The sequence below is a fragment of the Typha latifolia genome, chromosome 4 (assembly GCF_019914945.1).
Source record: "Typha latifolia isolate L0001 chromosome 4, TyphaL0001v2, whole genome shotgun sequence".
Classification (NCBI taxonomy): Eukaryota; Viridiplantae; Streptophyta; class Magnoliopsida; order Poales; family Typhaceae; genus Typha; species Typha latifolia.
Genome location: NC_133089.1, coordinates 5,303,307 through 5,324,472, shown reverse-complemented (window position 1 = coordinate 5,324,472; position 21,166 = coordinate 5,303,307). Strand labels below are relative to the sequence as shown.

Sequence of the window (21,166 nt, the reverse complement as noted above, 5' to 3'; positions counted from 1 at the left end):
AAGGAAAAAAAAAAAAAACTATTCATTCTAAGATAAGGGATGAATTATCTAACCTAAATTTCTATAAATATTATGGGAGGGAATGCTTCATATAGATATTCTTAATATTTGGCAATGGTATACCATCATCATTTTAACTAGTCTCGTTCAACTTATTATATGCAATGTAAACTGCAAGGATAATTTCTGCAGGTAGGCTTTATTTTTTTGTGACAAAGGTTGGCTTGATATTGACACATAGTGAATAAGACTGCAGTGGAACTATGGAGTCATAAATGCTCTTGGGAGTTTTATTTTCAATTATTCATTAATGATACACGGTGTTTTGGCTGATTCTTGATTTTTCAAGATGCTTCCCAAAGTTTATCCCATAATTTTGATAAGAAAATATTGTTTCTTTTCTCTGTTCTATCTTGAAGCTTGTCCTTTTGGCAAATGAATAGCTTTCTGGGCAGAACATGATTTGTTGTATGGAAGAGATTAAATTCAATCGTTGTACACTTGTTTTTCTGCCTGAGTTTGTACATTGGGGTATAAAAGGGAAAGTCTTAAAGAAAAAGGGAGATGCCATTGTGAGATTGTCTTTGGTATTTTTCATCTTTCTTTTCTGATTAAGTTATCTGTTTGATTGATATGCTAAAGAAAAGTGATAAGATGAACAGCAATGCTTTGCACAATGCAAGAAACAGAGGAAGGTTCAATTCCCTTTCATGTGTACTGAACTACATATTTTCTTATACATGGAGTATCTAAAAAGAATTATAGAATAAAAGGTCACACACTAGATCTACATATGGGAGGAGACAACTATCTCCATTTGATGCTATGGACTGAAACATACAATTGCATGGGCATTCAGACATCATATTCCTGCACTTGAATTACTCATAACAGTATATAGATCATCAAGAATCTGCTGGTGGTTCTTCAACCTCATCTACTTCTTGGCTCTCCTCCATCATGTTCATCAGCATGGAGATCTGATCTTGAAGCATGGCATTCTCCCTCTCCACCTCGGCCCGCCTGCTCCGCTCCTGAAGCAATTGAACCTGGAGATGCTCCAGGCACCGCGAATCCTCCTCCAACTGCTCATTGAGCCCGTTGATCTCGCGGTCCTGTTCCATTGATATCAACTAGGTTAAAAGGTTCTTTCTACAACATCATCAGCTGCGGCGAAAAAGAACATATGAAACCAGACCTTTCTATTCATCTCCTGGATTGCAATCCTGCGCATGCTCTCCACGACGTCGACATTGACAAGCTTGCGCTTCTTACCGACTAGCCATCCCTTAGGGTACGACGTGGTGTCGAAGTCCGGTGGAGGGAGTAAGATCTCTGCAGGGTTGCGTCCGCCTTTCAAGCCACCCATGGTTGGTTCCAACGGTTCGAAGAGCGCCTTCCGGCGATCAGATAGAGTGTTGGCTTTCGGGTCCAGCATTGGATGGTCATCGGCACTCACCACCTGGTTGTTTTCTCTATTCACTGAGTCCTCTGGCTGGCTATCTGAGCTCTCTTCCTTGAGTGCATTTTCCAAGCACCGGCCATTGGCTAAAATGAATTGATCACAATAGGGATAAAGAGATCATATCAAAAAAAAAAAAAAAAAAAATCCCTTCTTCCCCCTACTTAGATCTATAGTCCATGTCCGATTCTTTCTCACACGTAATAAGTAAGCAGGAATTAATAGCTATCATATCACTACAATGATCCAGGTTTAATGCCTTCAAGCTGCAGTATGGGGAATCTTTTTATATGAAAATAGAAAAGAAAAGAAAAAAAACTAAGAATTAAGTCGCATCAAATAGTTGGATGATATCTCTCAATGTGTGGTTGGAAGCAACTGTTTGATACCAAAATAAAACAAAATGGTTGGAATTGACTTCATATATATTATACTCGTTGCATCATATAGAGCCCAGCTCGAGCTCTAAACAAGCCGACCTCAAAAAATTGGGCTCAAGCTGAACTTGGCTCGCTCGAGCTCGACTCGAATTGATTAGTTATCTCGAGCCGAGCCAGGTCGGTAATGTCAGCGAGCCGAGCTCAAGCCCTGGCTCCAATCAATTTCGAGCCGCTCGGCTCGTTTACACCCGTAAATTTAGCGCTAATATGAAACGAGAAAAGCATGGAATCCAAAGCATATATACCCGTAACGTGCCGGTGAAGCCACGCGAACTTGAAAAATATAGGCAAATAAACAGGCATCTGTCGGTCAGCGGCAGCATTGCATTCTCCACACCGCTCGGATCCCAAATACTCTATTTCCCCAACCCCCCCTCGAAGCCCAAAATTATCCAACCAAAATTAAATCGAGAAAAATAAAAATAAAAAACGGTCGATTTCCCTTTTTTTTTTTTTTTTTTTTCTTTCTTTCTTTCAGAATTCTCCTCAATCCTAATTGGGGTGTGGTAGATTTGAGAAGAGAACTACCGATTACCTGATCTCTTGCGAGAATTCCAAAAGATCCGGGGAGGAGAAGCTGGGGAGAACCCATCCATCCCAAAACTCTTACTCCCTCCTCTTTGCCAAGAACGCAAGAAGAATCCTCCAAACCCTTGTCGTCTTCTCCCCGCTGCCGATCCACAAAGAAAGAGAATCACAAAAGGAAGGTGATAAAGAGATCCGGTGAAGAGTTATTTATGACCTTGGTTGTTGTTGAGCTCTTCTTGCTTGCCCTTTGTCGCTTAAGCTTATCAGAGGAGAGAAGACATATGGAAGAAATCTCTCTCCGTCTCTCTCGGCGCGTGTAAATGTTTCTGTCGCCCTTTGGAGGCTACTTGTGTCACTTATTATGCTTCTTCGCTATCGCGATGGCACCGATGACAAAGGGACGGTCACGGTCGTATGGAGGTTACTTTTTTTGTTTCTAAGCTAACACGAATATTACGGTTTACACCTTACTATTTTACTATTTTACTATTTAGTTCGTATTCTAAATATCTGGTGGAACTTGGAAGACGAGTATGCCCACCAACTGTCTGTAGAAAGGCCCCACTGAAATAGTGGTATTTAGTTCATTAGTAGAAGATTTATATTTACTCAAATAATATAATAGTTAATATTATTAAACATGTATTTTAGCAATTTAATGGGTCTATTAATGACAGGTATAATGATGCAATCTGGGTCAGATCCGATTACATCATGGAGATATTGGGCTCAATGGATTGAGTCTAGTTGTCTTATTTGCTTATTTTGTTTAATTAGAGCCTTAGTAGGTTATGATTTATTTAATTAACTAAATCCTGCACTTTGGTACAGGCGTAGAATAATATCAAACCTTTAGATATACAATTTTGGTTGTCACTACTCCAGATTCGGAATTTATTTGGCGAAACGAAGGATTAATTAAGTCATATTTATCTTTAATATAAGCTAATAAGATAAATCTTAATGAAAGTCGGTATAGAGTCAGCAATGTGGAGTGCAGCCCTAATTTATTATCATGGAATGAATATTGAGTTAAGTTAAATTTATTTACCTTACATTACTTATCGTCCTTATTTTTTATCGTAGCCGTTAGATCGTCGTTATCTTTCTAGGATTAGATCATAGCCGTAGAACCTCTAATGCTTTCAAACCTTAGCTACCACTTCCTTCCAGCAACCACTCTACCTTACTGCCGACCACCACCACCACCCATGGCCGTCCGCTACCCTCCGACGACCGTCGCAACGTCGAATATATGCCGTTTTGTCCTATTGTGACCTATCCTATTTAGGTGAAACTAGAGCTATTAAAATTCTAACTCATGTGTCGAGATATAATACATAACACATAACTACATTGTGTTAACTGTAATTTGTCTTTTTCTTTCTTCTCCTTTAAACTTGGATGTAATTCAACTAGATCCGTTGGATGTAATTCGCTTCCTGAGTCTATTCAATATGATTAGATATCCACGTGAAAGAGTTACTTCAAACTAATTTGTTTTTTATATCTCAAAGTTTGGGTTTATGGTTGACCTCTATAATTAATAGTTTAATACCCAAGTTCAAGGGGCTTATTTTGCGGAGAGGGTTCTTGGGTTAATTAATATTTTAACCCTCAATTAAAAAAGAATACAGACACCCCTGCGTTATTTAATTATATTACTGAGCCCTTGGCGTTAGAAAAAAATGTTAACAATTTTTACAAAAATTAATTAATTAATTTGATGGACAAAAAAATTCTTTCTTTTTTTTTTCCACTTATATTAAAAGTGGATTTTGAAAGAATCTAAAAAAATTGATTTAGAGTTCGATATTCAGATAAGTTGTTATAGGAGAAAATGAAAGGATATGAAAGAAAGAAAATAATATTTTTTAAGACTAAAAAATAAGACTAACTAATCGAGCCTGTATAGTAATTATAAGCCAGACAAATAAATTAGTTCTCTCTAATATATAGATTAAATAATTAGGATAATTCTCTTATAAAATGGGCGAATGAGTAAATTATGCGTATATAAAATTCACTAAATATCAAATCTAAAGTTCCGGAGATAATCAAATTTATACCATTGTGTGCTAAAGTTTTGGCCAAAGTAAAATTAAGAAATTCAGGGGCAATAATAAAATTAATATGTTTTCCATGAGCAAACAACAATAAGATTATGAACAAATAAGAGTTATTAGGTTGTATGAATGCAAGATAGTGAATCACATGATTGGATCAGAACATCATCAGATGCAGTCCCCATGCCGGATAATTTAATAGGAAGCATGTCAGAGAAATGAATGCAAAAGTCTCGTAGCAAACTTTTTCCTCGCCATACGCCCAAGAAGGTGACTCTGAAGCCACTGGATTGGAGAGGGAGAGAGCAAGAGAGAGAGAGAGAGAGAGAGAGGGAGAGGATGGAGAAGAGCGGCTTCCGATCTCTGTCAATTTCTCTCATCCTCGCCTACCTCCTCTCCTCCCCTACGTTCACGATCGACGCCGCTTCTCCCTTCGAGCTACAAGCGAAGGACAGGGTGAGGACTTTACCTGGGCAGGCCTTTAACGTCAGCTTTGCCCATTACTCCGGCTACGTGACCGTTAACGAGGAGTCTGGGAGAGCTCTCTTCTACTGGTTCTTTGAGGCCGTCGATGACCCAGCTTCCAAGCCCCTTGTTCTTTGGCTCAACGGAGGTCTGCTGCCCTTTGTCCCTTTCTCATGCTTGTCGTCGTATTTGGTGTGGTTCTGTTGGAAATCGAGATGGGTTGAGCTCAAGATATGTAATTTTTGATTAAAAGTTGGATTTTTAAGAATGAACACTTTCTATTTCTGACCTTATTAGTAGCAAGTTGGTAATTTTTTTATTAGGGAGCTGTTTGAAATGTTTTGGCGTACCTAGTGTTTGTTTTATTGCTTCAACAAAAGTTTCCGATTAATAGTTCTGACTAAATAGAATGGTTCTTTAAGAAAAATTTCCATTTCCAATCTTGGAGAGCTTTTATGATTCTTATTGATGGGAGTTGGTTTTGTAGGGCCTGGGTGTTCTTCTATTGCTTTTGGAGTGGCGGAGGAAGTGGGGCCTTTTCATATCAATGCTGACGGAAAGGGTGTATATCTGAATCCTTATTCATGGAATCAAGGTAAAACCAACGGATCTGGCATTATTTTATCTCCTTTCTGTATACTTTTATGGATAACATAAAGCAGAATGTCATCATGTTTAGGGAATCGATTGCAGCCTATGCATCTGCAAAACGTTTAGTATACTCTTCATCTTTCAGACATGTCTTTCTCATCTAGATAAGCAGAAATTATGAAATAGTTAAAGTTTAGCTCCCTTTTCTTTTTAACTTTATGCTGCTGTTCTGTAGTATTTGATGACTTGATCTAGAATCTTCATTCAATGTGTTTAGTTGTTTACCGACATTGTATGCTATTGAAAGTTTTTCAAACTGCAGGGCCCCAAGTACCTTTTGGGAACTTGAGATGATAGACAATTAATCACTTTTGGGTCACATAAATTTTGCAGTTGCAAATATGTTATTTCTTGACTCTCCTGTTGGCGTTGGTTACTCATACTCAAACACTTCCGAAGATTTGTCAAGCAATGGAGACAAAAGGACCGGTAAAACATACTTTTCTTGTTCCATCCTTTCAATCGTATGATTTTATCTGCACAATGAAGTTGGTCAATATTTTATGTATTATCATTTCAAGTTTTGATAATGTTGTTTTGTGTTGAAGCTTCCGATTCATTGGTATTCCTGCAAAAGTGGTTTGATCAGTTTCCACAGTATAAGGGACGGGAATTTTATTTGACTGGAGAGAGTTACGCAGGTTAGAAATTTATTAAATAAGATGTCTGTGAGAGATTAGAGTTACTTTTTCCTAAAGCTAATTGTCATCTATTGTACTTGCTTTTTAGGGCATTATGTTCCCCAATTGGCTCAAGCCATCGTGAGGTATAATATGCGTACCGGAGAAAATTCAATCAATCTAATAGGATATATGGTATAGCTTTAAAATGTCCATTGATTCCAAGATTTTTAAATATGGGCCTTTCTGTGTAGCTAATTAGCGATGTGTTCTGCAGGTGGGAAATGCTCTTACTGATGATTTCCATGACCACTATGGTATTTTTGAATTTATGTGGGCAAGTGGCTTGATCTCGGATCAGACATACAAGCTGCTGAATGTCTTCTGCGACTTTCAATCATTTGTGCATACCTCTTCTGAATGTGAAAAGATTCTTGATATTGCTAGCAGTGAACTCGGGAATATTGATCCCTACAGCATTTTTACACCATCCTGCACTGCTGCTGTTGTCTCCTCAAAGAATAGATTGCTAAAAAGATTGCGTGTGAGCTTTTACTTCTCCAAGCTCTGTACTTCAAGTGTTTTTTGGTTTTTAATAAGAATAATATTTTGCATTTGGGAAAATGCTTATTAGCCCTTACTTCAGTAAATACATGTAAAAACACTAGAAAAAGTCAAGAACAAAGGAAAATCGATTTTGTTTGTCTTGTTATGAAGCTTAATTGATTCCATTTGTGTATTAACAAGTCTTTATATATTTTCAGTCAGTTGGAAGAATTGGTGAGAATTATGATCCATGCACTGAGAAGCACTCGACTGTTTATTTTAACTTGCCTGAGGTTCAAAAGGCACTTCATGTTAATCCAAAAGTTGCACCAACTAAGTGGGAAACCTGCAGGTAACAGCTTGTGAACTGCTATCTAATAGTGTCTGATATATTTATTATAATTTCTTCTTATAAATTTCATCTCTAGATTGTTCTATTAAGTATTAATTACTTCAACCAATTAGTTTTCAAGCTTTGATGATCTTTTGCTCCACTCTGGTTTTGTAAAATATGAATGGATAATCTTTTGCATTATCCTGCAAGAAGAATCAATTTACAGTGTTATTTCTTTTTGCCCATGATATGAGGTGTTCTATATCATAAGAGGGAATGTGAACCATCTAGTTTGATGTCCATCTTTCTCCCTTCTTATTTGGTCACTGCAAATGTTATTTTATGCTTGAAGAGATATACCATCTTGAATATTTTCTTTTATTGAGTATCTTATTTGATGTCACAGATGAAACATCTGCAGTTCATTTACTCGGTGAAATTCACTAACTTTATGGTAGCAAACTAGCATTACTAAGCATGCATTTGGACTTAGTTTAGAATATCTGCATTTGAGATAAGAAAGGACATGGATGCACCATGTATAATTCAATTCTTTTTTAAAGCAATAATTTCATCTAATTACCTAATCACAATAAGGAGGTTTACCATTCTGATGTGTTGCAGCATACTTTATTTGCAGTGATACAGTTAATGAAAATTGGAAGGACTCCGCAACATCTGTGCTGCATATATACCGTGAACTTATACCCTCTGGACTTCGCATATGGATGTTCAGGTGATTCAAGCATTACTTTCACTAGAATCCTATGTAACATTTTGCTTAAACACTTGTAGTTCCATAAGTGTAAACATCATAACTAGCAACTTTATTCTTTCTCCTTGATTTCTTTGATCTAAATTAAACATTCACATATCAACATTTTTCTTGTATCTAGATTGCTGAATGCATGTGATTCATATATTTTGCAAATGTTTTTGGTATTTTGGGCAGAAACTCTGTTTCTGGGAATCTTAATTTCTCTGAAATGGAAAAGAAAGTGAAACAGATGTAAATAACCTATTCATCCTGACCATCTCCCTGTTATTGTGTGCTGAACTAGATTAAGGCATATCATATCTACGTAAATGTCTGGCCAATCTTTTGTGAGCATGCAAATTCAATCTGTTGGCTGCAAGACTGATGGAAGTGGCCAATGGTATTCTGCCACTAAGAAATTTTCTTTTTGTCTTTCTAATGCAAATATCACTTTAACTTGTTCAGTGGAGACACGGATGCTGTGATTCCAGTGACATCCACATGATATAATATTGATTCTCTCAAGCTTCCTACTATAGCTCCTTGGCATGCGTGGTATGATGATGGTCAGGTAAGTTAGGCGGCTCTGTGCATTTTTCTTTCTTGAGTCAAAAGATCAGCTGCAACTGTATTCTTCAGTGGGAATAGCACTATTCCTGACTTATTAAATAACAAAAACATATTAGCAGTGGTCTTCAAGATATTATATCTTAGCTTTTTAGCATATCGCGTAAACAGATCAATGATTTATGTTCGGCTTGGCACTTTCCATGCCAGGTGATCTAGTTGGCACCAAAACCCAACCTATTAAACATCAGTGCTGGGAATTCCACATACACACACAGAGGAGGTCACATCATTATGAGAAAACAACATCGATATCACTACCACCAAGAACAATCACTGTAATAAGCAACAACAGCATTAAGAAGAGAGATAACACATGACATGTAACACGACTGTCACCAATATAGCAACATCGTCAACAGCATTTAAAAGAAGAGGAAGGTAAGAAAAAACTTTAGCAGACAACATTACCACCTACTAGTTACCACCAGCACCTGACAACAACAATTACATCAGTAAGAAAATAAAGACGGTACATCACTTATAAGACAACAACAGAATACCACCATCACCAAGCCATGTGTAAGATAATAATGTTTCTTTGAGCTAATTTGTGTTACTAAAAATTCTAGTGGAATTCAACATATTATTTAATGTTATAGTCAATTATATGTCATGGTTGTAGTGTTATACTTGTCTTAGGTCAAGTACTTCAATCATCTATTGTCATTTGTGCGTTTATAGTTCTATTGGTTTTCATGTCAGTGATATGTAAATATGGATTACACAGCTTTACCCTTTGCTATGGACATGCTGGTTTGGTAATCAAAAGCAATTCCATAAATGGAAAGTACATCCAATTATGCTATGAATACCTCATAGTTGCTACGTGAAACTAATAATAGAATCATAATTTTCTATGAATACCTGTATAGTAAAACAATCGTTTAAAGATAAATGCCTCGTTTGTTTGGTGCCATAATGCATTTAAGGACAACTTTTATATGCAAATCAGTTACATGTTTAAAACTATGTGTATTCTAGTGTTTGGTTTGACACAAAGTAATGATTACTTTGGATAAAGAGATGAGGTTGGTTATTTTCTATGTCAATTACCATATTGCTGCTATGAGATGTATTAGTTTTAATATATTTGATATAACTTAAAAAGTGTTAATATATTAGTTTTTGATATTTTTGTGCTTAAAAATGTTAAAAAGGTTATATTGGTAAAGGGAATATTAATTTTTTACAATATATTATTTTTGTTCATATTTTTTTAGTTCATAGTAACATATTATACTTAATTATTTTATAAGGAGATATTCATTATTTTGGATAGTGTAGAGGGGTAAATTGATAATTACTTCTCTTATCCTTATGCATATAACTGTGTCACATCCCTCCACCTGTGATAGGATTTCGTATTATCACATGAATAAACTGTGTATAAGTGAATGTTCATTTACAACACATGTATAAGAAATGCCTAATTCACAAATAAATACTCTTTGTGGACCAACCAAATACTGCCATAATGTATAGTGACATTGTAGCATATAGATACAAGTCAATATTCACATTTAATGGGTCCTCAGAAGATCTTATTAAAATATAAGTACACAATTTATTATCGAAGGCAGGGAAGTGATAGCTGGACTCAAACCTTCTGATGAAAGATAATATAGGCTGCCTTGATAAAATGATTTCATAATCCAATTCTTGCCAATATGCTTTTTTGAGTTATTTTTTCTGCTTGCACACTTTTGGAGAAGGAAAACTTTTTATTCGACAAAATTTCTTAAGCACTTGAAATTCATATGGTACCTCTAATAAAAAGAACACAATTCTAATATCACAATCTGTTATACATATTTATGTTTTTTTTTTTTAAAAACTTTTCTGTTGTTAAAACAGGTTGCTGGATGGAGTCAAGTTTATGAGGGGCTCACATTTGTGACCATAAGGGGAGCTGGTCATGAAGTTCCATTGCATCGACCTAAGCAGGCTCTCGTTCTCTTCAAATCATTCTTGTCAGGTCACCCAATGGCTGGATTATCCCAGTTAGATGATTCCTAAGTCATTCTTGAACAGAGACATGCTGTTTAGCTAAAGGCAACCAAGTAATAATTCATGTCATCCAATCAGGCCTGTATACTGGACGCCATTTTAGAAGAGACTTGTGTGTATTTGTTTGTCCCCAAGAATGGTGCTTTGTCCAAATGCAAAAGTAAAGCATTGTCATCAATGTACAATTATGTGGCATTATTTAGTATGCAGTTATGAGCTCTCAACTTGCCTGTATTGTTAATGCAGATGCTTCCATTCTTTTTTTCTTCTTCTTTTTTATGCGAAGCCCGGTTATAAAGAAGTGAAAGTATCCGAGGGAAGAAGAGAGGAGCGAGAGGGGGAGGTGAAATTTACTGATCATGGATGAGTGCAAAAAAAGGAGTCAAAAGAAATTTGAGAAGAGGGAAAGGTGGAACTCCCCATCTTCCAAATGCCAGCCAAGGAAGAAGGTAAGCAGTTGTTTGTTCGAGCCTCTCGCCTGAAAATCTTGCACTTCTTTTCCTTCCATAGTAACTATGAAAGTAGATCAAAGAGGTGATGGTTGGCTTTCCTAAGCCTCGGCCGGAGAGATATTGTTCTCTGAGATTGGAGAAAGACACACTCGATAAGCAAGTGCTACAGAGAACCTGAAATGTCTCCGTAGAGAGGGCAGAGGACAGGGGAATGCATCTGAATAGCCCCTTCCTAGCTAAGAGATCCCTGAGTGAACTCAGCAAGCCAAAGAAAGATCTCCACTAAGAGCTTCCATGTCCTTGAGACTTTGAGAGAGCTATAGACTATGCTTAACTTGAAAAACAAATCCATGTTCTGCTTTCTGGTGCAGATGATCGGGCCACAGATTGTATCTCGACAGTTTCTGTTGCCAAATTTTGAAATGAAATGGATATAGCAGGTATATGTCTATATTCTTTTCTTTTTTGGATCTAATCTCAGCATTCGTTGGATTTCATGATACACTATTGAAGAGAAGTTGTTTTGGTTGTTCTTAAATTGTCAAAGAAAGAGTTTAGAAAAAAGATATTTAAGAGGATCACCATATTCCTCTTGATCTCATCTCTTCTTCTCTCTTAAAGTGCAAAAGTTATGTAACGATATAAATCTTCTTTCTTTATAAATCTAAGCCATTTCAGGTTTATCTATATGTAACTTTTGCCACTTGAATGTATAATTGTACAAGTTCACCTCCTGTTGTTGATGGCTTCTATCATTTTCTAGAAAATATTCTGATTTTTTTCTTCCAAAGTACTGTTGTTGCAAGGAAAAATATTTTTCAAAGCACAACACTATTCAAACTATTTTCTAAACTAATAAATTTTTTATCAAAATCGCCGTCTAAAATAGTGATTCTTAGGTGATTGATAAAAACCATTCCTTTCACGAAAATTGTTATATTTATATACGCTCTCATAGAAAGTGAATTAGAAATTACTCTTCGGAAGATCAACTTATATATTATTCTCTGGAAAGGCAATTTACTTGCCAATATACCAATATGCTGCAAAACCATTGTTTCCAATGTAAAATGCTTTGCGGAAAAATAATTATAAATTCTTATATACAAATTTGTAATTAAAATTTAGAGGAATTATCGTCTTTATTTTTTAGCTAAGCTATTATCTCTAGGTCCCTGCTATATTTTTACAATGTATATTCTTACGACTAAGATGAATAACTTTGAACAAAGTTTACGATACTCTAAATGTTTCTTTTAATAATACTTTTATCTATATCTTTCTTGAATTAAACTCTGGATTCTCAGCTGAGATTCAATTAAACTGTTTGTATGACATTCTACTTCACCACTTACTCTAGGAATTCTAAGCGAAGTCATGGTTTGGGTCAATCCCTTACCAAACAATTTTTTTTTATCTTTGTCTTTTAGGTCAAAACTGTTGCACATGGTTTGGACAGAGCAAGGACTGCCACTAACCTACACTAGAGGAAATTCTTGCAATCTTAAGCAGCAGAGGATCCACTTCCCTAATGGATAGGAAATTTTGGCGTCCCAGCAGGCCAGCACTATGAACATAGTGGGGTTCAACCTTAGGCTCAACTTTATTCAAATGGCTCAATGGTGCATTAGTTTGGAGCAATAGCTCGGTGGTACGACGGTTTAAAGTGATGCCTCAGCACACCAATAAATGAGAGCTAACTTAGATTAGAAGGCTATGTTGGCTAAAAAAAAATTGTTTGAATGATAAAAAGAAAAAAAAAGAGCACGGTGGGATATAGTATAGTTTCCCTTCGCTGCTAACATACTCAAAAGAGAGAAAAAATATTGACACACGTTGTGCTTGCAATGCATTATAGTGCTAACATAATAGACTCTCAAACAACTGCCACTAAGCCTTGTGGACAAATATAACACCAGGATATGATCATATGAGTTGCAGCTTGTATGATCTGATTGAATATTGTCGTGTACTTTTAGCAGATTGTGTGTAAAATGTAGCTTGGCTCTGTCTTTGCAATAATAATTCCAGCTGTCCTTACTAAAAGTTTGAGATCTAGATACAAATGGACAGAAAGAAGCATCTTTAATCTCCAGGTGGAAGTAATTTGATATCTCAGATAACATTTTGGAGTAAAGTTTGTGGTATTATGTCTTAAAGTTGATTTACTTGTAAAAAGGAGAAGTTTTCTCACAGTAATCATACCAAAACTTTGTAATGCCAAACCATGTAGTATGGAAATTTTAGGTGATGTTTGTATGTGGATTTACTCACTAGTTGGAGCTTCTTGAGGTTACCCCTCTAAACCAGAGAGATGAATGATATTAATGTTTGACTCAAAAGAATTTCTAATCTATTGGCAACTACATTGAATTAAGCAGTTCCTCAATGCTTTGAACACAGTAAACTAGTAACAGAATTTGTTGAGTTTGCACATGATCTTAGATTGCATCTTCTCTAATTGTAATCCCAAATTCCCTCTTCATCCTACTAAAAATAAAAGAAAAAAATATATATTTGCTAAGAGATAGTGAGCACATAAATAAGGGAAGGGTTGCTCAGATGGTGACAAGACTACATAAAGGGAACAATTTGCTGTTGATGTTTACACTAATGGAAGAAGAGCCTACCTACATTACAAAGATATTCCTTTATTTCCATGCTATTTGTCATATGTTCATCATCAATCAAGAGTCCAAGAATGAGAAAAGTTAGTGGACATCTACAGCACTAGCACTAACATTCAACTTCCAGCTCAGGCGCAATCCCACACCAACTTCACAGAAACATTTTTACATTGCACCATCCCAGTTGACTTCATGATGATATTTCTTACATCAAATCATTCACTCAAGATATTTCCTCCTGCTTCTTGAGTAGTCAATTCTTACCAAGATTCTATGAAGTCTCACACAGCTTTATCACATGAGTTTTTGCAGAAGAATCCATAACTCACAGTAACACAAAGCTTTCAACATGGTTTCTTCTACCAGTGCCTTCAACCAACTTGTTATCCTCCTCCTCCTCCTCCTCCTTTCTACTGCACAGTCCTTTCCTCTGAGCAGCAACATCAGTTCAGATCAAGCAGCACTCCTGGCATTCAGAGAAGGAATAGTTGCTGATCCCCAGAATGCTCTCAGTAACTGGAACGAGACAACCGACGTCTGCCAGTGGAACGGCATTTTCTGTGGCAAGAATCCTGAAAGAGTGATCAAAATCATCCTCAAGAGCAGATCTTTGCAAGGAACAATTTCACCATCTTTGTCAAATCTTTCTTTCCTTGAGTTGCTTGAACTCTCTGATAATTCTCTGCGAGGGTCTATCCCTGGCGAAATTGGAGCTTTGCCTAGCCTTGAGCTACTAGGAATGAAAGGAAACAACATCCAGCATGAAATCCCTGAGAGTTTTGGCATGCTTACGCGACTTCGTTACGTTGATCTTAGCAACAACCAACTCAGTGGTAGGCTACCTAGCTCTCTCTTCTACAATTGCTCTGACTTAAGCTACATAGACCTGTCTAACAATTGGTTGAGTAGTTTGATTCCTCCACTGCTAGGAAACCATCTTCCTGTCTTACAGAACCTTCTCCTGTATTCAAATCAGCTAACAGGCAGCATTCCAAGATCTCTTTCCAATTGCACACGGATGGAAGAGATTGATCTCGAAGACAATTTTCTTGTAGGTATTTTGCCATCAGAAACTCTGAAGCATATGGCATCTTTGAAGATACTGCACCTTTCGAACAACAATCTCTCAAGTGATGAACAGAACACGAATCTCAATGTTTTCTTTGATGCCCTTCTGAATTTAACTCATCTGGAGGAGCTTGAGCTTGCTGGAAATTATCTTGGAGGTAGATTGCCTTCAACAGTGGGCCTCCTTGGAGTTAATCTTTCAGAGATACATCTCCAGAATAACCTCCTACATGGAGCAATACCATCCAGCTTCAGCAACCTTTCCAAACTGATGTCATTATGCCTGTCAAACAATCATTTTGATGGGTCTATGCCCTTGGAATTAATCCTCTTGCCAAATTTACAAAGACTCTGGATAGCTAACAATTTGTTGCATGGCGAAATACCATCTCCTCCTGGTGTTCTAAATAACTTGGGACTAATAGACCTATCAAGAAACAAGCTTTATGGTTCCATTCCACCTACTCTAGCTAATCTTACTCAGCTGAGGATGCTCATACTTAATGGAAACTCACTCTCAGGGTCTATACCTTCAACACTAGGGAATACAAAATTAGAGCTCCTTGACTTATCTCACAACATGCTAACTGGGGTAATTCCATCTGAGGTTGCAAGCTTGAGCTCAATGGCAATATATTTGAATCTGTCAGACAATTTATTGGATGGGCAGATTCCTATGGAGCTAAGCAAAATGGAGATGGTTCGAGCAATCGATCTTTCGTCAAACAATCTCACTGGGGCTATTCCTAACAATCTGGGAAGCTGCGACGTAGTTGAGCTGGTGAATCTATCTCACAACCATCTTCAAGGATCAATTCCTGAGTCCTTGGGCAGCCTACTAAGCCTCCAGTCATTAGACCTCTCATATAATTATCTCTCTGGTGAAATTCCAGTCACACTGCAAAAATGCAACATCCTCAGACTATTCGATCTCTCATTTAACAACTTCAGCGGCCCACTACCTCAAGGTGGTCTGTTCGATTCTCTAACGGTCGAATTCATCAAAGGAAATCACTTTTGTGGGACACTGTCAGGACTTCCTACTTGCAATCCTAAGAAAAGAAGCATTATACATTCTTCCCAGTACTTGCTATTTCTTGTAGGTGTAACCTCTGTCTCAGCTTTTCTTCTAACAATCATATGTGTAGTCAGCTATAGGAGTGTCCGAACGGGGGTGATTCAAAGAAAAGATGAGAACTTGAATGAATTTTCTATAGAGTTCTCATCAAATTTCCCAAGAATAACATACAGAGAACTCGCAGAAGCAACTGGAGGATTTGAGCCCCGCAGCCTGATAGGATCTGGTAGCTTTGGACATGTCTATAGAGGAATCCTTGGTGATGGCAGTGTAGTTGCAGTAAAAGTTTTGCAGCTGCAGAGCAGCAACTCTACCAGAAGCTTCAACAGAGAGTGCCAGGTTCTGAAGAGGATAAGACACAGGAATTTAATGAGGATCATAACAGCTTGCAGTCTTCCAGACTTCAAGGCTTTGGTACTACCATTCATGGGCAATGGGAGCCTGGACAGCCATCTGCATACCGAAGACAATTGCTTAGATTCCTCGCAGTTGAGCTTAATTGAAAGAGTTAACATCTGCAGCGATGTTGCAGAAGGGTTGGCCTACTTGCATCACCATTCTCCAGTGCAGGTCATCCATTGTGATCTGAAACCAAGCAACATTCTACTCAATGACGACATGACAGCTCTCGTGTCGGATTTCGGGATCTCCAGACTTGTCATGACAGTTGAAGAAGGAAACATGGCGGGGGAAATGGCGACAAACTCAACAGCCAACATGCTATGCGGTTCAATTGGATATGTTGCTCCAGGTACCATTTTTTGTTTTTTTCCTCCCAGTTACAGCATATTAATAGTTAATGGAGAGAACTTGCATTTGCTAAGTTTAGAATGAAGAGAATAACATCAGACTAATTCGAAACAAGTTGCATTTTGAGTTGACATGCATATTCGAATCGAAAGTAACATGAAAGTTTAATTTGATTTAAACACAAATATGATGATGATCTTCTTGTTGGTCCATTGAATGTTAATATATGCTTCATTTACTAATTATTATATCATTTGAATGCACAATCTCATTGAAACTTTGTGTGTTGCAACAACTCATCTAGAGTATGGATATGGTGGAAAAGCATCAACAAAGGGTGATGTCTATAGCTTTGGCATTGTTGTGCTTGAAATGGTCACTGGCAAAAGACCCACAGATGACATGTTCAAAGATGGCCTAAGATTGCAGAGGTGGGTCAAGCTCCAGTACCACCAGCAATGGGAGAAAGCCGTTGATCCATCTCTAATGCATCACTATTGGGATCAGAACCTGGAGATCAAAAACATGTGGGAAGTTGCCATTGATGAGCTTCTTGAGCTGGGAATTGTGTGCACCCAAGAGGATCCTTCTTCTAGGCCCACCATGCTTGATGCTGCTGATGATTTGGATAGGATTAAACGTTATCTCGGAGGTGAGACAGCTACAACCTTTACTTCTTCGCGTGGAGAAAGAGAAGAAATGAACGTGTGTATAGAATAAGAAGTGATAGCACTTGAATGCCTTGAAAGGGAAGTATAAGATGTTATAATGTAGTTTGTTCATATGAGGCAATCCGGATGAATAGGCAACACAGTGTGGAAGACCCATTATCCAAATGGCAACTAGAGTAAAGCTTCTGATGAAGTGTTCATGATTCAGATGAGTTCAAAACATGGCATTTATTTAACAAAGTTGGTACTTGAACATTGTAAGTAGTATAACATGTAACATTAAAAATGTATGAGCATCTAATGATTTGCTTTTCTTTCTTGACGTGGTGCCACATCTGAAGTTGGCTGTGAGAAGGGAACATGATGTTGCTTGCATGCTGCAGGTTTGGCTGTATCAAATTGAAAAAGACAGCACTGCCTGTGGATCAATTAAATCAACTTAAACAATTTTATCAGAATAAAGACGCTGCTTATGTAGTGAAACCAATACCACCTCAAGTAGAAAGTGAGTAACTCGTAGTATGTCTATTTTAGGACTCGAGAATGCTAGTTTTAGGTATTATGTCTCACCTTCATACATTATTTTAGTTAAAAGATTCTTTTGAGACAAGGCAGAAATATGAATTAGCGTCCATAGACATGCAAAGTTCCAATTATTGAGACGAAATACTAGAGGTTAAAAGATATCCAAGATATACCTCCATAACAGACACTAATCGGGCATCGTCCTGTTGAGAGTACTTCTGGTGGTTAGATGTTCTCATATTTGACTCTATCACATTGAGCTGATCGTAAATATCTTTTAACAATTTCACTTGTTCGTTTCCCCTTTGAGAATCCTCTACTTTCATGATCTTGTCCTTCTCGAGCTGCTGTAACCGTCTTTTGATTTGTTCTAGGTCGGTCTGAGACGTCGAACATTCAATTGTAGGATCCATGATGCTATTGTTATGCGCACAAACCCCTTCATCTGAACTGGAGAACTTGCTCCACTGGTATCTGTTCATGAATGCATTGTTTAACCAGTGATCATCTGTGAATATATATTCTGCAGCTTCAAGTGACGTTAGGTCAGACTCTGCAATCATGCTCTTGGTTTCCAGATTGGATTCTTCCAGATTACCAGGAACTTCAAATATGTCATGAGTAAGAGTAGAGTGCGCTTTGGTTCTATTTAACTCATCATCACAATTTGATACATGCCCTGGATCTTCATATTTAGAAGGTGAATCTGTACCCTTTGTCTTTAATTCCATGCATCCGTCGTATGATATCTCATTACTCATTGCTGAGTGCCATGAACAAGCTGACAACGCTTCTCCTGAACTTACGGGATGAAGAGTAGCATTCCTCTGGATAAACTCATTGCACTTAATGTTCTCTCCATCAGAATTTCCATCTTCAATAGAGGATTCCTCGATTAAGTCTATCAATTCTCTTTCTTTGTACTTTTTCGTATGACGGTTATTGCATTCACCAAGTTTCCTCCACATAAATTGTGCAACAGGGCTGTTTTCATCTATGTTATCCATCTCACAATATAATTTATCCATCCTCAGAATAGGCAATGAGACATTCCTTCTAACAAGACCATGAAGGTTACTCTTGTCTGTTGAAGCATCACTTCCGCATGAAGATACATTATTAGATGTTCTCTCTTTGCCAACATCGAGAATTTTAGCAGTAATACCTGACAACTTGTGTTTATATCCCTGCAACTGAAATCTGAGGAAAGAAATCTCCAGCTCTTTCTGCTGCATTAATTCTTCGAAGATTGCCAGTGTCTCCTCATCATGATGCATCTTTTCCTCTGCCAATCTCTTGTACTGGTTCGCTTCCATCTTCTCCGCCGCCTTCTCTCTCTGAAGTCTCAAGATCATCGATAAAGCTTCAGTGGCTGCACTTGCTGAAGCTTCTCTTTCCTCCTCTAGCTCCATGTATAACTTCTTCATTATTATATATTGGTCGAAAAGGGCTTCCTTTAACCGAGTTACCTCGCGTTCCGCCATCTCTTCAGATTAAAGAATCACCCAAGTTAGTGTTCACTCCAAGAATTATACGATACTTTCCTCCAGCTGTGTCGCAATCCAACACTTTACCTCAGTCTCAGATGTGCTTGAGATGGCTCATTTAGTTCCCAATTACAAGGAGTTTCTTCTCAAGCAGCTAATGTCTGTTGATAAATATGAAGATAATCTCTACATTTATGTATCCTATTTCTATTATACAAGCTTAATAAATTGAATAAAAGAACCCAAGAACTTGAAGCCCATGAAGCCATAGTTTGAAGCAGAAGAAAAGTTCCTACCATTAGCAAATGCAATTGCAAATCCGATCAAAACCTATGCACTCAAACAGAAAAGAAAGGAAACATCAAAAATAGACAAGTCCATATAGATTGAGGTAAAATAAATGGCTTGAAGCAATCAGAAAGCAGTCACTCAGGATGCAAGAAAATTGATGTGAAACCAACTTACTTTACTTAAATCAAAATGTTTATGATCAACGATAGATGCGCACACTTGACCCATCTGATAAATTTTGTTTCACTTTTTCTCTTGTTTTCCTTGTAAAGAGTGGGGGAGAAATTAGAGAGAAAATAGGAGAACCAAATGAATTAAGAGTACCCAAAGAGGAAGAGCATTTACAAAGGCATCCAATGGCCCTCCAATCCCAACCAATATTCGATTGTTTTGGAGAGGAACTTTGGATTTCCCTTGCAAGGACGTCCGATATCAACCACGGCCCACTGTGTCAGGTTTTAAATGACTGGGGAGGAGAGGGAAGCCACCACGTTTCCTGCGAGTAGGCATGGGAGTGCAGATTGGCTGCAAGCCCGGCTGTAGGAATTTGCTCTACTACCCTGGTATTTCAATCGATGCATTATCGAGCTTCGTTATATATTTGATATTTATAATGTATTAACTAAAATTTGTATACACGATTAATAAAAAAAGGAAAGGATAGTAGTAAATTTGGATTATGTGAGAGGCCAAAGAAGAAAAAGTGAAGTCCTATCTTTTTGTCTCAACACCTGCCCTAGGTGATAGTCCTGCTAAGGTTTGTTATTTCCCTCTCCCATGAGTGCCCATCATCACCGACCTCCGATCAAAGAGTCCGGCGAAAGGTGGGTGAGGCTCCTCCCTTCCTATAGGGAGCTCGACCGTTGCCTCTCATCCTCCTCGGTTTCCACCTAAGGGAATTAGAGGGTATTAGGCTCTTTTTTTTTGTCCCTTCCTTGTTGTTCCGTTGGGTCTCCTTTGGATTCGATGGAGGTTTTTGTTTTGTGCCCTTCTATGTTTGTTGTCTTTCTCCGGCATGCTTTGTGTTTGTCGCTTATTCGAATCATCCTCTTCCCTCTCTTGATTGGGCTCTATCACTGGTGTTTATCCATATTTTTACTAATAGTTCTCGTTATAAGCTTCCCTTTCGAGCTCCATAGAATTGTGCGTACCTAAGTTCACAGTGGTCGCCATTGAGAGACACTGAAAGCTAGGCCTTTTGCGCCTGTTAATATAATGTATTTCTTTGTTGTTCTATTGATGTTCACTAAATTGTGTTTACTACCAATTTTATGTAATCATCCGGATGATATTAATAAAGTTTCTCGCCTACAAAATCTCTCCTCAATAAAACTATAGGAGAACAAAAACTAGAAGACATCGGAAAACATGATTAGCTTTTCCAAACACTAGGTAAAATTTTCAAGACTTAAATATGGATCATTGGAAAGATATTTTCCAAACTGAGGAGAAAAATGTTCCTATGTACTGAATAACTAATCACGCATGAGGATGTCGTGTCAGTAAATGATTAATAGTACAGCAATGAGTAAATTATCATTGGGTACTTTAGAGAGATCTACGGATAAATACACCATTCACATTATTGGAAGATTATTGCAGTTGTTAGACTAAGGCAACGATTTAATTTATTCAGTTACTTAAAATGCATGAATCTTAATCTATTCTTCCAAGTTAACTACAGTGATGATCTTAAATATCCAATGACCAA

The 21,166-nt window shown here is 37.5% G+C and overlaps 4 protein-coding genes across 15 annotated transcripts; 2 read left to right on the top strand and 2 right to left on the bottom strand.

The window, feature by feature from the left end:
* Nucleotides 1–668: 668 nt before the first annotated feature.
* On the bottom strand, nt 669–2,878 carry LOC140786143 (protein HEADING DATE REPRESSOR 1). Of its 3 annotated transcripts, none has more exons than XM_073134368.1 (4): nt 2,645–2,838; nt 2,438–2,572; nt 1,199–1,548; nt 669–1,115 (listed from the first exon to the last, which is right to left on the bottom strand). In XM_073134368.1, exons 2-4 carry the CDS (start codon nt 2,496–2,498, stop codon nt 906–908), a joined length of 621 nt encoding a protein of 206 aa, XP_072990469.1. In that variant the 5' UTR covers nt 2,499–2,572; nt 2,645–2,838; the 3' UTR covers nt 669–905. The 3 variants fall into 3 exon arrangements, with proteins under 3 accessions (XP_072990469.1, XP_072990470.1, XP_072990468.1); XM_073134369.1 differs by having other exon boundaries at nt 2,148–2,572; nt 2,645–2,761; XM_073134367.1 differs by having other exon boundaries at nt 2,438–2,878.
* A 1,759-nt stretch (nt 2,879–4,637) lies between these two features.
* LOC140786193 (serine carboxypeptidase II-2-like) lies at nt 4,638–10,884 on the top strand. Of its 3 annotated transcripts, none has more exons than XR_012108575.1 (10): nt 4,638–5,109; nt 5,449–5,556; nt 5,946–6,041; nt 6,161–6,253; nt 6,342–6,427; nt 6,510–6,776; nt 6,997–7,130; nt 7,753–7,848; nt 8,335–8,440; nt 10,354–10,730. XR_012108575.1 is itself a non-coding variant. In XM_073134449.1 (9 exons), exons 1-9 carry the CDS (start codon nt 4,719–4,721, stop codon nt 10,394–10,396), a joined length of 1,314 nt encoding a protein of 437 aa, XP_072990550.1. In that variant the 5' UTR covers nt 4,648–4,718; the 3' UTR covers nt 10,397–10,730. The 3 variants fall into 3 exon arrangements, 1 of the variants encoding a protein (XP_072990550.1); XR_012108574.1 differs by lacking the exon at nt 8,335–8,440 and adding an exon at nt 10,753–10,884 and having other exon boundaries at nt 4,648–5,109; nt 10,354–10,666; XM_073134449.1 differs by lacking the exon at nt 8,335–8,440 and having other exon boundaries at nt 4,648–5,109.
* A 2,941-nt stretch (nt 10,885–13,825) lies between these two features.
* On the top strand, nt 13,826–17,471 carry LOC140787504 (putative leucine-rich repeat receptor-like serine/threonine-protein kinase At2g24130). 4 transcript variants are annotated; one of them, XM_073136452.1, is made up of 3 exons: nt 13,826–14,418; nt 14,641–16,482; nt 16,786–17,471. In XM_073136452.1, exons 1-3 carry the CDS (start codon nt 13,935–13,937, stop codon nt 17,199–17,201), a joined length of 2,742 nt encoding a protein of 913 aa, XP_072992553.1. In that variant the 5' UTR covers nt 13,826–13,934; the 3' UTR covers nt 17,202–17,471. The 4 variants fall into 4 exon arrangements, with proteins under 4 accessions (XP_072992553.1, XP_072992552.1, XP_072992551.1 ...); XM_073136451.1 differs by having other exon boundaries at nt 14,515–16,482; XM_073136453.1 differs by having other exon boundaries at nt 14,111–14,418; nt 14,562–16,482.
* On the bottom strand, nt 17,356–19,866 carry LOC140787505 (uncharacterized). 5 transcript variants are annotated; one of them, XM_073136456.1, is made up of 4 exons: nt 19,801–19,832; nt 19,630–19,718; nt 17,851–19,494; nt 17,356–17,570 (listed from the first exon to the last, which is right to left on the bottom strand). In XM_073136456.1, exons 3-4 carry the CDS (start codon nt 19,159–19,161, stop codon nt 17,547–17,549), a joined length of 1,335 nt encoding a protein of 444 aa, XP_072992557.1. In that variant the 5' UTR covers nt 19,162–19,494; nt 19,630–19,718; nt 19,801–19,832; the 3' UTR covers nt 17,356–17,546. The 5 variants fall into 5 exon arrangements, with proteins under 5 accessions (XP_072992557.1, XP_072992559.1, XP_072992555.1 ...); XM_073136458.1 differs by having other exon boundaries at nt 17,851–19,163; nt 19,252–19,866; XM_073136454.1 differs by having other exon boundaries at nt 19,630–19,865.
* Between the last annotated feature and the right edge of the window lie 1,300 nt (nt 19,867–21,166).